A 17,658-nucleotide genomic window follows, 5' to 3' on the forward strand; every position below is an offset into this window, starting at 1 on the left:
CAAGTTTTTTGTTTTACTGGTTTTGAGTGGTTTGTGTGTCTTAGAAACCAGACCAGGGATTGTAAAGCTGAAATTTCACTGTGAAAATTATAGAACTTAATCTGATTTCTCAATCAAATTGAAAAATGTTCTTCACCCACCCCTTGACCTGGAAATAGATCGCAGGGTCACTTCTCTACAAAGCTGGCTTTTTCCTGAGGGCTTACGTTCAGGGCCTTTCTAGTGCACTGATTGCATCTTTATAGTTATGCCCCAGAAAGAGAGGTTTAGATTTTGGTCTGAAATATTGTCAAGGCAGGTGCTGCTTTCCATCCCCAGAGAACTGCCACTTTGGAACTAAAACATTCTGTTGAAGATAAATTAGCTGCAAAACTTGCCCATCAGCAGAGTAAAATAAATCATGGAGGTTTTTTGTTTGTTTTTATTTTATTTTTTTTGAAGGAATGAATTAAATTTTGGAAGCTATCTGCCAAAGGTGATGATCTTAGATCTAGAATATCAATATGACATAATTTTTTTCTCTTAAAAGCTTATTTTTTTTAATGAAAAAAGCGAATAGTTTTTCTCCACTTACTGGCCTAATATGGACATACTGTATATGCCATTTTGTGTAGATCTACCTCATTCTTTTTAATGGCTGCACAGTGTTTCGTAGTGTGGTTGTAGTTTATTTGATTATTCTTCTATTGTTTATTGTTTAGGTGGCTCTAGTTTTGCTATTAAAATAGCATTCATCTATCTTTACTATTTTGTATGTTGTAGGGTTACAGTGTTAATTTTGTCCCAAATCATTAGCCAGTTCTCCCCATGTGAGCTCTTAAATGGCCTATATTTCCCCATTGGTTTGAAACGTCACTTATATCACATACTACATTTTTATATACACTTTTACATGGCAATGCATTTGTCATCCTTGACTTCCAGTTGAAATTGCTGTTTTTTCATTCTGATGACCGAAAACGTTGACTCACAAAGTTACTTAGTTGTAAATTGAGTCAGAGCTCCCATAGGTTGTTTTGTAGGATAAGGATAGTTTGTACCAAGGGATTTCAGAATTTTCTTAGTCCATTTGAGCAGCCTTGCTCTGGGAAGGAAGAAGAAAAAGAAGGGATACTAGCAAAAGACACATGTCCCGAGTCTGTCCCTTTTCACTAGGAAAGCAATAGCTTTTCAGGAAGCCCTACCTGGGCATCTTCTCATTGACCAGAACTAGGACCCAGGGAGATAAGCATTTCTAATACAGCAGATTAATGCCTCACACAAAATTGGGGTCATCTTAGTAAGGAAGAAGTGGGTGGATGTTGGAAGGAAAACTTGCAATGTCTGCTACACGGTCATTTATTTTTCCTTCAGAATTTCCTCTGGTATTCTTAATTTACAGTAGAGGGAGAGGAAGGGGGAAAAAAGGGAAGAAGGGAGGGAGAGGGAGATAATTTACAGGTAATAAAATGCTCAAATCTTCAGTGTTCATTTTGACGAGTATTGACAATTGTACATACCTGTGTACCACCACCCAAAACAAGATATAAAACATTTCTGAAACTCCAGAAAGTTCTCTGGTATCTCTTTCTAGTTAATCTCCTTCTCCCCAACTACCAACCATTTTCTTATCTTGACTACCATACATTAGGTTTGCCTCTTCTTCAATGTTATGTAAATGGAATCATACAGTATGTATTCTTTTGTGTGTCTTTTACTCAGCAAGTTCTTTGGGATTCATCCATGTTGTGTGTGTTGTCAGATATAAGCAAAGCTGGACACTAAAGTGGTAATGACAGATTTTAATCGGTGATAACTCTTGCAGTTAGTTTAATTCAATCCAGCATGAATGAACTCAACTTTGATTTGTACAGAGGTGACTGGAGTTTTGAAGGGAGAATGGGGAATTAGGGAGGGAAGTGGGGGCTCAGTACATTCAGGGAAGTGAAAACTACAAACAGTGGGAAGGGAGGGTTGGTCCCTGTGGAACCCAGCTGGGTTGGCTAACTTGCACTTATCCACTTTATGCTCCTGCCTTCCCAATAGAGACTGGGAGACAGGGGCCCTATCTGCAGGTGGTGGCTGGAGCATACAGTACATTTTTTTTGGCAGCCTTGAGTGTTCTCAGGTAGGCACTTTAAAGGGGTAATCCTCGGGATGTGTAGTTGAGCTGTTAGAAAATACGTTAGCACTCACATCTTCATAGGCTGAAGTTGAGACTCGGTTAAGAGGGCTCAGAGGAGCCTGGCTAGAGTTCAGTCAAGGAGGAATCTTTGTCAGTGTAGTTTGTTCCTTTCTAATGCTGTTTGGATATACCACGATTCATTCATTTATGCACCTGTTGGTGGACATTTGAGTTGTGTCCAGTTTTTGGCCATTGTAGATAGGCTGCAGTGAATATTCTTGTATAAGACTTTCATTTCTCTTGGATAAATAGAATTGCTTAGTCATAGGGTGGGTATACACTAAACTGCTAAACTAATTTCCAAAGTGGTTTATCAGTTTACACTTCCCATCAGCAATGTATAAAAACTCCAGTTGCTCCATATGCTTTTAACATTCGGTATTGTCAGTGGGTGTGAAATAGCCATTATGGTTTTTTTGTGTGTGTGTGTGACCAGTAAGGGGATCGTAACCCTTGGCTTGGTGTCGCCTGCACCGCGCTCAGCCAGTGAGCGCGCCGGCCATCCCTATATAGGATTCGAACCTGTGGCAGGAGCGCCACTGTGCTCCCAGCACCGCACTCTCCCGAGTGCGCCACAGGGTCGGCCCCCATTATGGTTTTAAATTACATTTCTCTGATGACTAACGACGTTAAGTATCTTTTCAAGTGCTTATTGGCCTTTCCTACATCTTGTCTAAACTGTCTTTCAAGTCTTTTGCCCACTTTTTGTTGATAATGTTGTTTTTGATTTGTTGGAGTTCATCATGTATTTTGGATAGGAATCCTTTATCAGATAGACGTATTGTAAATATATGTATATATAGACACATACACGTATAGGGCAATGAAATTTTAGAATATCATTTACATAAAAAACAAAGTAGGAATAAATCTAATGAAAGACATCAAACACCATTACACAGAAAAGTATAAAATATTGTTGAGAGAAATTAAAGAAGACTTAAATTGGAAATAGACTTTGTTCATACATCAGAAGACTTGATGTTAAGATTTCTGTTTTCCTCCAAATTGACTATAGAGTCAATGCAATCTCAATCAAAATTCTATCCATCTTTTCCTGAAGAAATTAACAAGTTGATTCTAAAATGTATATGGAAGTGCAAAAGATCTAGAATAGTGAAAAAAAATGTTCAAAAAGAGAACAAAGTTGGGGAACTTAAACTGCTTAATCTTTTATATTACTTAATTTTAAGACTTACTGTACAGCTACAGTAATCAAAAGAGCGTGGTCTTGACATAAAGATAGACAAATAGATGAATAAAACAGAATAGAGACCTGTTCAATTGACTTTTGCCCAGAACGAGTAAGTCAGTTCAATACGGGGAAGGGAAGTCTTTTTAACTAATAATTCTGGATCAGCTGGATATTCAAGTGTGAAAAGTAATGAACCTTGACCTCTATCTCATTCCATACATACATATTAACTGGGGATGGATCGTAAACCTAAACATGAAACCTAGACCCATAAAGCTCTGTGAAAACATAAGAGAATATCTTTGAAACTTTGGTGTAGACAAATTTTTTGTAGGTCGAACACTAAAAGCACTGACTACAAAGCAGAAGTAGACACATTAAAAAGAAGAACAGGCAAACCATAAAATACGCAGTACATCTTTTTTATTGTGAACCTTAAAGAAACACTGGAATGCAATACATCTTAAATTTTTAATTTTTTTCCCAGAAGGCTCTTTAGTATTATTCAGGTCCACGGCATCTTGTCCTTATTTTCTATATTACCTTTTTTTTTTTTTAAAGTTAGACATGGGACATTTTACCAAGGGAACTTTCTAATTGGATTCTCCTGCTTATTTCACCCTCTTGTAAATGTTGGTCCCTATTCCTTTTACACACAGAGATAGTAGATTTTAGATCGTATTAATCCTTGTAAAATAATTAGATGTTAAATGAAGCCAAAAGGGAATACTGGTAGTCTCCTTTGGGAGGAATTGTAGTCTGTGAGTCGTACTAGTTATCAGGGCCCAGTTTTTAGGCAATTCAGCACTTCAGGTCTGGCAGATCTACTTAGGAAAGAAACATAACTCATAGGAAGGGAAACAAATCTAAGCTCTGTTTAGGTACAGAGTCATTACCTTCAGATTTTGCTTCCTGCTTTCCATTTATAAACCAAGATTCAAACCAACAGGAAATATAAAAATGAAACTAAAAGCTGTAAAAGAACAATAATAAAATTAAAGTTGGAGGTAGAGTAATATCTTAAAGACCACAAACGGTATGCACTTAAAAATCTGACATGAAATTTTGATGCCAAGAACAGTCAGTTGATTTTTGCAATCGCAGATACATATACATATACATATGCACACACCATTTAAGCAACTCAAGTGTTATGAGGGGAGAAATAGGTGTGTATGGGGGAGACCTAAATCCAGGTGGCTAAGTAGGTTTGAAAGCAATAGAATTAAGTCCCCTACACTAAAAGAAGGAAGTTCCACAGCTGAGGTAACTACCTCACCCTCTGTCTGTAAAGCAATGCCTTTTTCGTAGGGTGTTATGAGATTTACACATGTTCACATTTGTCAAGCATTTGCAGCAATGCCTGTCAGATAGGAAGCACTCAGTGCGTGTCCATTAAAGAAGCAAATGAGGCTCCAGCCTTGATTCTCACAGGCTGGGAGCGTAGGAGACCCATTGTTGGAGCTGACACTCATACAAATAGGACACTGTCAGCAGATGTTTCTTGAATGAATACGTGGCTGAACTAGATTGCTATTTCCCACAGGAGGAATGTGAGATGATTTTAGGCAGTACACAGACAGATGTTTTACATTTTAAGAGTTAGGTGTTTATTACCGTGTTGTGTTAGGAGCACCTTAGGTAGCACATCAGACTGGAGCATTAAAAAAAAGTGATTTAGAGACATGTGAAAGTGAAAGGTGGCATTTGAATGTCATGGAAATTGAAAGCAGTAGTGGATTGAATCAAGACTGGGAAAATCTTTGAGGTCTTTCCAAATCTGAGATTTTTGATTCTTTGCATCTGGGTTTTAAACATGAAATCGGGATATGCAAATAGAATGGATGTCCTTGAGGTTTTACAAGCAGAGGACTGTAGGGGAAATTGACAGGCAGAGCTAGATGCAGTATCGTGGATGATACTAAGATACCTGCTTTTATCATTTTAGTATCTACTCTTGGCAGTCGTGTGTGTGTGTGTGTGTGTGTGTGTGTGTGTGTATACTTTTTTGCTAACAAAATTGGGAACATCCTGTATATAATTTTGTAGTCTGTTTCATTCAGCTGATCCTATAACTCCATGTTCAGTGTTTTTGTAGAGAAATCTTGTGCCTGTTTTTGATTATTTCCATAGGATAAAATTCTAGAAGTGGGATTGTTTGGTCATTGTGTATGCATGTGTTTTAGACTTTTTAATATCTGTTTTGACAGTGCCTTGCAGCGCAACTCTGCCACTTTATGGTTCCATCAGAGGTGCTCGAGCGACCTCTTCCTCATCCCTCTTCCTCATCTCTCTTCAAAGTCAAGCTTTATTAAAAAATAGTTTTGTTGCTAATTTGATAGGAGAAATATTGATCTCTGATTTTGCTTTCATTTTGCATTTTTTTAGATTATTGATACGGCTGAGCTTTTTTTGTGTTCATTCATATATTGTGGTTCTTTTGTGCCTCCAAATTTCTTTTGTGCATTTTTTACTTTTAAGATTTTAGGGGTTTTCTTTCTTATTAATTTATAAGAGTTTTTTATATTGTAAGGATTTTTGTACGTTGGGACATGTTATGGATATTTTTCCTAGTTTGATACTTGCCTTTTATGTTTGTTTATGACAGTCAAACTTGCTTTTTGTCTTGTGAAGGCAGTACATGCTGTATTTGATTGATTGATTCTGTGGCACTCAGGTTCTTCCACTTTAGCTTCTTTGAAATCAGATGTGATTTATTCTGCATGTGTTCAGCAGTTGCTGTCAGTCGTGTTAGAGTTGTCATCACCTGTGCATGCGACCGTGGTTGTTACTCCTGGTGGCATGGCTGGGCAGCCGTGACTGCAACCCCTGGATGCTTTAGTGCACAATCCATTTAAGGGCCGTTTGAAGAAGGAACACAAATCCCAATTGCTGTTTGTAAATGGTCTGTTGATACCTTCTGATGAGATCAAGAAAGAGCCGGTTTTAAAACTCCAAGAGTGAGGGTCACCGGCTTAGCAGAAAATCTCAGGGAGGATGGTGGTGCTCTCCTAAGAGATGCCACCTTGCCCCTACCCTTGATGCCACAGCAAGTCATATTGCTTATTCTGCATGTGTTCAGCAGTTGCTGTCAGTCGTGTTAGAGTTGTCATCACCTGTGCATGTGACCGTGGTTGTTACTCCTGGTGGCATGGCTGGGCAGCCGTGACTGCAACCCCTGGATGCTTTAGTGCACAATCCATTTAAGGGTTGTTTGAAGAAGGAACACAAATCCCAATTGCTGTTTGTAAATGGTCTGTTGATACCTTCTGATGAGATCAAGAAAGAGCTGGTTTTAAAACTCCAAGAGTGAGGGTCACCGGCTTAGCAGAAAATCTCAGGGAGGATGGTGGCGCTCTCCTAAGAGATGCCACCTTGCCCCTACCCTTGATGCCACAGCAAGTCATATTGCATGGAAACTCACAGACACCCTGAAAGTGAAGACTTCACCAACTTCTTTCACTCACCTTTTCCTTTTTGTGTGTGTGTGAGAGGGAGATATGATAAAAATCTGTTTAAATAAGTCCAAAAGAACTTTTTCAGTAACCACAAATTTAAAATTCTAGGTAATAAAACAAAGTTAATATAATTGGCAGTTAATTTAATGGCTTTCTTGGTGGTACCTCTTACAATTGATGAAATATGTTATATGGTTAGTGTAGAAAATTTAGAAAATATAGATAAATAAATAGCAGAAATCTGAAAGATCATTACTGTTAATATTTTGGTATACATCCCCTAGTAATTCTCTGTGTAATTCAGACACGCACATAGGCATTTAGCACAAATGCTACATGTATTTTTGTTCTTTTTTTCCTTAGCGGTGTATCTCGAACATGTTGCCATGTCTAGTTCTGCTAATTTATAGTGTTCAGGTGGGAAGACACAAACTGCACAGTTTGCCCTCTGTGCTCTCACTCAGCAGCACTTACTGCAGAAGACAGACTACTAACTGCAGAGCGGGGCTTGTCCCCACAAGCAAGCAAGCCAGCAGTTCTTCAGCGGACACCAGTGGGGCGTCCTCCATTTCAATTCAAACATTATCTACTTAGAAATAGCTTCAGATTGCACAGGGTAAGGGCTCAGTCCCCAGGACTGCCCCCCACTTCAGATGACAGTCACAAGCCCAGGCCTCTAGAACTTCCGACTAACCAGCTGTAAACAGTGTTCCCACAACCCCTTCCTTGGGTTTGATGAGTTTGCTTGAGCGGCTCACAGAACTCAGTGAAGCAGGTACTTAACGTTTACTGGTTTATTATAAAGGATATTACAAAGGATACAGATGAAGAGATGTATAGGGAGAGGTGTGGGGAAGGGGTATGGAGCCCTCCAGGAACCTTCCAGTGTTCAGCTATACAGAAGCTCTGTGAACCCAGGAGGCTTCATTATATAGGCATGATTGATTACAGCACTGGCCACTGGTGATCAACTTAACCTTCAGTCCCTCTCCTCTCCCAGGTGGTTGGGAGGTGGGACTGAAAGTCCTGCCTTGGTCTTTCCTGTGACCAGCCCCCATCCTGAAGCCACCCCTAGAGGCTGCCATCCATCATTCGTATATGAAATGACTCTTATCACTGTGGAGATTCTAAGTATTTTAGGAGTTGTATGTCAGGAGAAGGGTTTGAAGACCAATAGATATTTTCACAGTATCACAGCTATGATTTCATTGTATGAATACAATGTAATTTGTTGATGGTCTGTAAATCCTGAAACTTGATGCTCATCTTGGGTTTGAAGACCAATAGATATTTTCACAGTATCACAGCTATGATTTCATTGTATGAATACACTGTAATTTGTTGATGGTCTGTAAATCCTGAAACTTGATGCTCATCTCCCTTTAGAACTCCCATCAGTAGTGCCCATCAGCACTCTCTTCCTTCCATACTCTTAAATTGTTTTATCTTGGCCACTCTGAGGTCCAAACAGTGAGATCCTTTTTCCTTGCAGGCATGGAAACCACTTGTAGTCCTCTGGATTTGAGGTGTGGAAAGAGACAAATCTCAGAAGCAGTAGGAAGTGGGAATTGATAGAACTGATGATGGTATGTGTCTGTATTGGGTACCATTGCATCTCACCCCTCCCCGTACTGCTGTGTGCTCTCAGGGTCAGTCCCAGATGCCCACCAGGCCTCATGTGCCCTGAGCCTACTTGTCTCTGCAGCCTCCCCTCTAGTTTCTCTTGCTTCTCACTCTTCTCAGCCCCCGGCCTACTTTTCCCTCCTGGAGTGCTCGAGTCCATTTCCAGCCCAGAGCATTTGTTTCTGTTCTTCCTCCTGCCTTGACTGCTCTTTGTACAGCCGACTTCTCCCATTTTCAGCAGGAAATGTGGCCATTCCCTCTTCAGAGAGGCTTCCCCTTTTCACTTTTGTCCTCTACAGTCATGTGCTGCTCCCTTCCTCATCATCTTCTAATTATCTTTGTTTGTCTTTCTCTTCTTGTTCACTGCTCCGTCCACAGTGCCTAGCGCTTAGCAGATACCAATACATTTTGTTTGAGTAAATCAACAGTATTGAATAGTGTTGAGTGATCCAGAGTTGAGAGGAATAGAAACTGCTCTGTGTTGTTCATGGTGGCAGTAAGAAGTCCAGTAGGGCAAATTGATCAGTTTCTCAGCAGACTTGCTCAGCAGTGGAGCGGGTGCCTTCCTTGTGGGAGTAGTCAAGCAGTGACTTGATGTCGTTGAAACGGTTCTTGCACTGGATGTTGGGGTTGGCTAGAACATTCCTAAGGCCCCTTCCAACCTTAACACTGTGGGCTGAGTGTTCTCATCTGTGCAGTCTTATCATTCTTGTTTCAACTGCAGATATGATTGTCACCACTAGATGGCACTAGATGATTCATTTGCCGTCAATGTTTATAAACTGCCATCCACAGTGAGAAAATACATTTTTCATTGCACTTATACCCCAAATGTACACTTGAAACATAATTTTCATGAAGTGGTCTTAACCCTTACTATGTGTACTGCAGACTTATATTTTCTATGCAACCTATTAGACTGAGTTTATGATATTAATGGGTCACAATTCACTGTAAAACACTATTTTAGAGAACTGAACAAGTTTACTGTTATAAAACTGTGGGTCTGCTGTTTTCTTTTGACAGTCTGGGTTATAGCACATTGTCTCTGTTAGTATTTTGCATGTTTCTGTGATGACTTGCTGCACTTATATGTGCTTCCTTATGGGTGTTTATGCACATGCAAACATGGAAGAGAGGGACTGTGGGAGGCATGTTTGTACAGAATTCAGCACCTAATGTAGTCAAGGCAGAAGGAAGCCTTGTTGGTAGATATAAATAAAAGATGTATTATCTGCTTCTGGGAGCTTGAAATCTAGCTGGGAGACCTAACACACACACACACCCTCAAATTTCAGCTTACTTATCAAGCAACATGGAAATGGGCGTATTACTCAGGGTATCAGTTAGGATGCTTTAGGCTGCAATTAACAGAAGCATGACTTAAGTTGACTTAAACGGTAAAGACATTTACTATCTTACAAAATATATGTTAAGAGGTAGAGCAGGCTCTAGGCCCACAGGCACTTGGCATGGCCTTAGGGACTCAGGTTCTTTTCATGACTTCTCAGTTATCCTAAGGCTGGTTCTACTCATGGTTGCTAGAAGGCTTCTAGTGACAATGGGAGCCCCCAGGCTTGGAACACTAAAACTTTACCTCCTTGTAGGGTACACCAGGTTAGAGAGGATCTAGGCTACCACAGCATTTTCCAAGTTGTAGTTGTTTATTTGTTTCTGGTTTCCCCAGCGTGACCTCTAAGGTAAGTGAAATAATTGGCTCCTAATACAGAATTGGGAGAAATACATAGGTAGTAATTAGTGGTGTCTATGGGTCTGCCAAGTATTTCTGGACACAGAGCCTTTGGGTTAGTAGCAGTGGCTGACTAGCTGTGGCCAATGTGTTTGCTGAGTGAATAAATGGTTGCACATCTCCCGTGTGAAGTGCGAAGTGAGGATATTTGCTGTGTAGAGTCCTGGGAAGGGCATTAGAAACATGAGGAGAGAGAAGTGAGAAATGAGCGCTGTGGGAAGCAGAATGAGCCGTCATGTGACTGTGAAGGTGGATGGGTGAGTCTAAGTTAGTGGTGGGGCACTAACTGTGCATTTGTTGACCTTTTGAGGTGGATGGTTTTCCTCTGGATCTGGTTCCTGGGAACTTGGCAGTGGAACCTTGGCCTGAGCCTACTAATCTGTACTCACCTGCCTCCTTTTTCACCCCTTTAGGTTTGCAGTAAGCATTGGCTACTGGCATGACCCTTACATCGAGCACTTTGTGAGACTGTCGAAAGAGAGGAAGGCCCCTGAAATTAACAGAGGCAAGTGACCATCTCCCTCCTCAACATCTCATCTGCTGAGAGGCCTGAGGCTTGAGGGATTCATTATCAAAGGGAGTGCCAGTATGCACTCTTTCCAACAGCATATGAAAGTGCGTATTTCCCAACATCCTCACCAACAGTATACTGGGAAGCTTTTCAATCTTTGCTAACCGCCTGAGGCTTGAGGGATTCATTATCAAAGGGAGTGCCAGTATGCACTCTTTCCAACAGCATGTGAAAGTGCGTATTTCCCAACATCCTCACCAACAGTATACTGGGAAGCTTTTCAGTCTTTGCTAACATGATACATGAATGTGCTATCTTCTTGTAATGTTATTTCATATTCCTCTTACTTATGGATGAGGTGGAGCATCATTTTCTCATGTTTAAAACCGTCTGTATATCTTCTACTGTGAACTGTCTGTTCCGGTTAGGGATCATGTTTTGTTGCCTTCTTATAGTGTGAGTTATTAATACTATTAGGGTCTGCAAGTAATATCCCTCAAGGAAGTCAAAGGATTTGAGGCAGGAGCATTACTTATTCTCAGGTAAACTGAGAAATTGATCAAATAACCATAATTCTTGTGTGTGGGGGAATCTTGGCCCTGAAGAGGGATGCTGTGGGTAGGTTCCCTTAGGAATACAAAGAAACATTAAAGTGCAAGTTCCTGAGGACGAGGATGTTTTCTTTTACTTTGCACTCCCTCCTGTGCTTTTGGGGCAGACTTACTAACAAATGCTGCAGAGACAGGGACTCCTCATGGAGCCTGATTCAATGACCCACCTGCACCTGTCCCCCGGCCCTCCAGGGTCCCCAGCAGCATGTCCACCTTTCTTCCTTCCTTCTTCCTTTCCCTGGGCTTGAACCTCTAGATTGGGGACCTACAATCCAACAGGAAAGTGCTTCCCAAACTGTGTGGTGAGGAATTCTTTTTTACAATATACAATTCTTTGTGGATGATATTTTTGTAAAATACAGTAAAAATGACTTACTAGAAAATAACATGAAAAAGACATACAAAATATTGTCCTAAATGATTTATTAGTAGATTCAACAGACATAAAGTTCTTGTGTCAAGGGCCGAGCCCGTGGCGCACTCGGGAGAGTGCGGTGCTGGGAGCACAGCAGCGCTCCCGCCGCGAGTTCGGATCCTATATAGGAGTGACCGGTGCACTCACGGCGCTCACCGGCTGAGCGCGGTGCGGCCAGTCTCAAAAAGGACCAAAAAAAAAAAAGTTCTTGTGTCAAATCACGATAAATGGCTGGCCAGTTAGCTCACTTGGTTACAAGCGCAGTGCTGATAACACACAGTCAATGGTTTGGATCCCCGCACCAGTCAGCCACCAAAAGAAGAAAATTTGCAATAAAAGTTTCTAAATGCTACTGTCAAATTTTGTTCTTAAAATAGTCACGTACTGTTAATAAATACACCCACTGGTGGAGTAGTAGATGGTTAGACCGGCAACGGGATCGCAACCCTCGGTGTTGCTCCCGCACCTCGCTCAGCCAGTGAGCGGGAACCGGTCTGTATGTGGGATCTGAACCCTCGGCGGGAGCGCCACCAAGCTCCCAAGCGGCGCACTGTAGCAGTGCGCCACCGGGCCGGCCCTACATTTAATTTTTTGAAGATGTCGCCCTGGCTCAAAATTTTGAAAAATACATTAAAAGGTGTGCAGTGACAACCTGTCTCCCACCCATCCCCGCTGCCTGGGCGCACCCTACGATCACCATCAGTCCCATATTTAGTCTCACCCAGGCCCTAGATCTTTTAGGTTTTTTCTAATATTTGTGGTTACAAACAGGGTTATAGTAAAAATCCTTGTGTGTATTTCCCTGTGCATGTGTGGAAATACATCAGGAGGAAAAATTCCACCAGTAGAATTGCCTGAACCAAGAGCCCGTGCATTTGTCATTTTGATAACCAAGATTTTATTGTTGGCATAATGGCATCTTAGGGAAAATTGAGAGATTTGCAAGACTGGGTGATGATACTATGATGTAAAATCCTTTTGTAGTCATTCTCTGATTTGATTCCTTAACTGCCTTATTAGGGTATGAGTGTAGGTATAATTACACTCACTCCTGGGGAAGGAGACTTGGGTCTAGGTGGTGGCAGAACAAGGACTAAAGTGCTGTCTTTGAATCCTGGACAGGGTTTTTTAGGGCCACACTTTTTCCTACAAAGTCCTCACTGATTGCATTTATTTTTTATAGGTTTGTACGGATTTTGCTTCTTTCTTCTATCAGGTCAGTCGTGTGGCAGTAATGGGTACGTGCATTTCCCCAAATTTCTTGCAGACGTAGGCCAGGATAGAGTGTATGGTTATAACCCGCCTGCAGATCTTTTTTTTTTTTTCCTGGTCTGCTCACCCAATAAGAAGGTGTGTGATCATCACAGTTCCCAACCTTTCTCTTACTCAGGTGAGGAAACAGTGGCCTCTATACAGGCTTGATGTTCATCATTTGCCTCTGCATTCTTCTTTCAAGATAAGAGAACTGACATTTGTGAAGTGCTTTTACATGCATGACCTCATGAATCAACCTGAGAGTTCTGTGAGGGGTTTTGCACAGATGGGAAAGTGGGGCTGCAAAAGGTTCTGCTTCCAGGGTTGTACAACCAGTGGCATTGGAACGGGGAGCAAACATTGGGACCAGCTCATCCAACTCCAAATTTTTTCCTCTTTCCTCTGCACATACTAACCACGTCACTATACTTCTCTGTAACAGAAAAATAATTCCAAAATAAGACTCACCCTTTATACATGTGGTGCTTTCTGATATTATCTGCTTTATTCTGTTTCATCTCACAAAATCTTGGTCAAAACCCACTACGTTGATTTCCTGACCCTCTGTAACAGGTCTCAAGCTGCTTTTTGAAAACTGCTGTGCGTTTCCTACTTCCAAAGTGCCTTTCACTCCGCATCTCCCTCATGGCTGCTGCCCCCAGTTCAGGCTCTCCACACACCTTCTTACCTGGACGATTATAGTGGCCTCTTAGCTTTTATCCTCCACCCATTCTTGCTTCCCTCAAATCTATTCTTCATGCTGAGAACAAAGCAATTTGAAAAATACATTTCTGACCACATCATTTCCCTGATTTGAAATCTTTAAATATCTCCTTGCTCTTATGCACCTAGTGCTTAGTACATGGAAGATGATCGGTAAATATGTGAGTGAAGAAATAGTTATAAAGACTGATTGTGTGTTTTTCCCAGGATGAAGATCTTCTCCCAAGTAAATATTTTGAAATCGACTTTCCAATGATAGTCACGCGAAAGCTGCACAATATCAAGTAAGTGTGGCTTCAGTCAGAGGAAAAGAGCCAGGTAGAACCGGGTAGAATTCAGACCCAGCACTCAACAGATGGTGGGTCTGAGTGCTGGAGGCCTCATTTTAGGGCACTGCTTTCCTTTGACACCCCCCTCCTTTCTCACCCCAGGACCCTCATTTCAGCATGTTGTGCAATCTTCAAAATGCAGTATCCAATTCCTTGTGACACTTTTATCCATTAATGTAATTTCTCTGAACATTTAAAAGATGACTTATCATAGTTTAATAATCTGAATTTTTATGTGTGTTTTGTTTACTGCTTTATCCACAGGGCATAGAAAGTTATCTGGCCCAGAATAGTAGTGCAGTAAATGTTTTTTTGTGTGATTGAAAGAATGGAAGACTGAATTTAGTTATTATATATGAGATATTATGGGAGCCATTCTGAGTCCAGTATTCAAGGAATTTGCAAAGTTGTAAAGGACAAGTTTGCTAATGTTTGATGAGAGCTTTTTTCTGCCTAGGACCATGTTAAATTGCTTCACTTGGTTTGCCTCACTCAGTCCTCATGACAGACTCGTGAATTAAGTGCTGGTATTATCCCCCTTTTTTGCAGATAAGGAAACAGGCTCAAAGAAGTTAATTTGCTCAAGGTTACCTAGCTAGGAAGGGGTCGAGCTGAATTTTAAACCTTGACATCAAGCCCAAGGTCAAGATTTTTTAATAGTTTTAACTATGTTCCCTACCCCCTTTAGTCGTTTAAATAAAATCCTTATTCTTATATTTAAAAAATTTTTAACAAACAAAAAGTTTCAACTTGTCTGTTAGAGATGTCTAATCATTACAGACTGGAAATTTTTTTAAGCTTTATTTTTTTATAGTTTGTTCTATGAAAATGTTTTTTACCCTTTCCTAATATAAAATTATATTTTATATAAAATATGCCTTTTAAATGATAAATGGCAATTCTGATGCTCTGGCAATTGCAAAGTACTAGTTAGCTGGTTAGAACTCTGAGTGAGATAAGAGCAAAGCCCAGAGATGGTTTCTTGAGATGAAAAATGTTTGTGTATAGTTGTTGGGATATTGAATTTAGTTCTCTGATTTTTGAAATTTTACATATTCTGGATTGGGGGAATTAGCACATAAATGTTCTGAACTTTAGGTTTCTGTAAGAGTCAATTCTTTTGGTGAGTTATGATAAATTATAGCCATCTTCAAAATCTTGTTTCAGAATAGGCAAGAAACTAGAGGTGGCCGAGAAAACACTGGAACACTTGGAATATTCTTATAGTCTGTCTTTAGTTATTTCTGCATCTAAGTACTTCAGGATCAGTTTGTGATTTGGACATCAAATGCGCAGCTGTCTTAACTTGAGACCTGTATCCACTGGATTTTTACAGTATGTGCCTAGGGTCAAATGTAGTTAACCAGAGGCCTTTTGGAGTGGCCCTTGCTTTGAACAGTAGCGATACGTTCTTGGCATTTCTTGTATTTGGCATTTCTGTAGCGGGTGTCTGCATTTTTGCAGTAAGTGAGCTCATGAGTAAATTGACTCATCTTTCTCCTCTTTCCCATCTTCCCATAGAAACAAGCCTCTCCTATCAAACCCCATTATAGAATTAGATTCAGAGGACACACTTCATATGGGCAAGTATCCTTAACCAAGTAATGCAGTCTGTACTGAATGTGTTTTTGCCTTTTTCCCATTTCTCTTCTTTTTAAAGATGGTGTGTGTGTGTATGTTTAGTGTGTTAAATACAATGTGTACGTCTGCTGCTGTATTTACACTTGTGTCGAGGTTACCATGAAGGAATTTAAAACAGCTTTCTGTGTGACTCTTCTTAGTTGTCCTTAGGTCTCCTATCTTACATCTTTTTTTGAAGAATTTGACTTAGTTGCCAACATTTCAAAAATAGATTTCTCGTGAAATCTCCATATCCAGCTTTCCGTGGAAAAATCAGAAGATGTGGCAACAGTATCCCCTAATTCTCACATGCAGCAGTTGAGCAGTGGAGACTGTGTTTAGAGGAGCACTGTGTTCTCCAGTTTTGCCCCCGCCACTCTCTCGTCTTTCACCTCCCCTGCTTCTCTCAGTGACACTACCTGCTTGCCCTTGCAGTTTTTCTCTTCACTTTTAATTATGGATGTTGCTGACAAAAGCTTTCTCATTTCTGAGCCTTGCCAATTATGGGAAATCTCTACTGGAATCTTCCATTGTTTTCCATGTTTGTCTGACGGAGACGTTCCAGGGATTTATTAGTCACTCAGGTCAGAAAGCATGCTCAGAGAGGACGGCTTTCTCAGATGTAAGCACAGATAACCCAGTAAACATCAGGCAGCTGGATAAGCCTCTTTTTATGTCCATCTGTAATACTTCAGCCATTCTCCTAGTGACTGGAGTCCCAACAAAGTGTCCACAGAAATGATCTCCCCCAACCTTTGTTTCCTCATAGAAACTGGAAGTAGCACTTCTTCAAGCTTTGCCATGTGCTGGATTATTTGCCTTCTCCACACTTTAGTTGTTACAGTTTTCTGTATATTGGGTTAATATTTGTGTTGGAATAGTGATGTGTAATGAAAGATCTAGTTCTTTGCATCACCTTTGATGAAACAATGTAGAAATATATGCAGCAGAAAATAAAGGTCCTCCATTATCCCACCCCCACCCCAAGATAACCAGTATTCACAGTGTTTTCTAGCTATCTAGATATGGGTAAATAGATACACGTAGAACTATTCCAGTGCCTGGCACATAAAAGTCAATAAATTTTTGTTGAATGAAAGTCCATACACATTGAATATATGTGGTAGTTCAATATTTATTTGTTGAATGAATGAGTTTGTACTTCTATGTATACATATAGATTTTTAATGTAATTTTAATGAACAGTGAATAATTTACTCATGCTATTTTGTGACTTATTTTGTTCATGTCCTAGTAAATCATGGCACCCTTTTCATGTCAGCCCATATAGACCTGCCTCATTATTTTTAGTGGCTTTCTAGTACTCCTTTGCATGGAAATCCCATTTTATTTAATCTGTTCCCTACTCATGGTCATTTAGATTGCTGCCTTTTTAATGTTTTTATATTAAGTTATGTAGCAAATAGATGTATATGTGCATATTTGCAGGAATTGCTAGTTCAAAGAATTGCACAGTATGAATTCTAACAGTTACTGCCCAACTTCTTTTCAAGTCTCTTTTTACTAATTTATATTTTCACTAGCATGGGTGAGGATTTTCTTTCCCTACACCCTCATTAACACTGGGTTTTATAATTAAAAAAAAAATTTTAACAATCTGATAGGCTGAAATTATGCCCTATTATTTAAAAAATGTATATGAGTTTGAATGCTAGTGAGATGGAGTGTCTTTCCTTACTTTTATTGGCCTTTGGGATGTCATAATTTTTTTTTTATTTCCTTTGTCCATTTTTTGCAGTTGTGTTGATTCCTTTTCTTTTCAGTTTACAGGAGTCCTTTATAACATGCAGATGGGCTCTTTGATAAAGGTCCCTTTCAACTTATTTTTATTTCAGATTTTATTTTAGTCTTTTATTTATCTTTTAACTTTGTGTCTCATGTAGGCAGATTTTTTAGTCTGGTCCTTATAGTTTTTGATCTTGCTGTCATACTGAGAAAGGAGAATTTGAATAAATATTAATAAAATAAAAACATGAATTAAACT

At 40.0% G+C, this 17,658-nt stretch overlaps 1 protein-coding gene across 1 annotated transcript in view; it reads left to right on the plus strand.

The window, feature by feature from the left end:
- Nucleotides 1-17,658, plus strand: part of LCMT1 (leucine carboxyl methyltransferase 1) — a 56,760-nt gene that overhangs the window by 17,184 nt on the left and 21,918 nt on the right. Inside the window, exons 3-6 of the mRNA XM_008568466.1 lie at nt 10,604-10,695; nt 12,944-12,965; nt 13,890-13,988; nt 15,555-15,616. Coding sequence (XP_008566688.1) covers nt 10,604-10,695; nt 12,944-12,965; nt 13,890-13,988; nt 15,555-15,616 — 275 coding nt within the window. The remainder of the gene's footprint in view (nt 1-10,603; nt 10,696-12,943; nt 12,966-13,889; nt 13,989-15,554; nt 15,617-17,658) is intronic.

The sequence above is a fragment of the Galeopterus variegatus genome, unplaced genomic scaffold (assembly GCF_000696425.1).
Source record: "Galeopterus variegatus unplaced genomic scaffold, G_variegatus-3.0.2 Scaffold411, whole genome shotgun sequence".
NCBI lineage: Eukaryota > Metazoa > Chordata > Mammalia > Dermoptera > Cynocephalidae > Galeopterus > Galeopterus variegatus.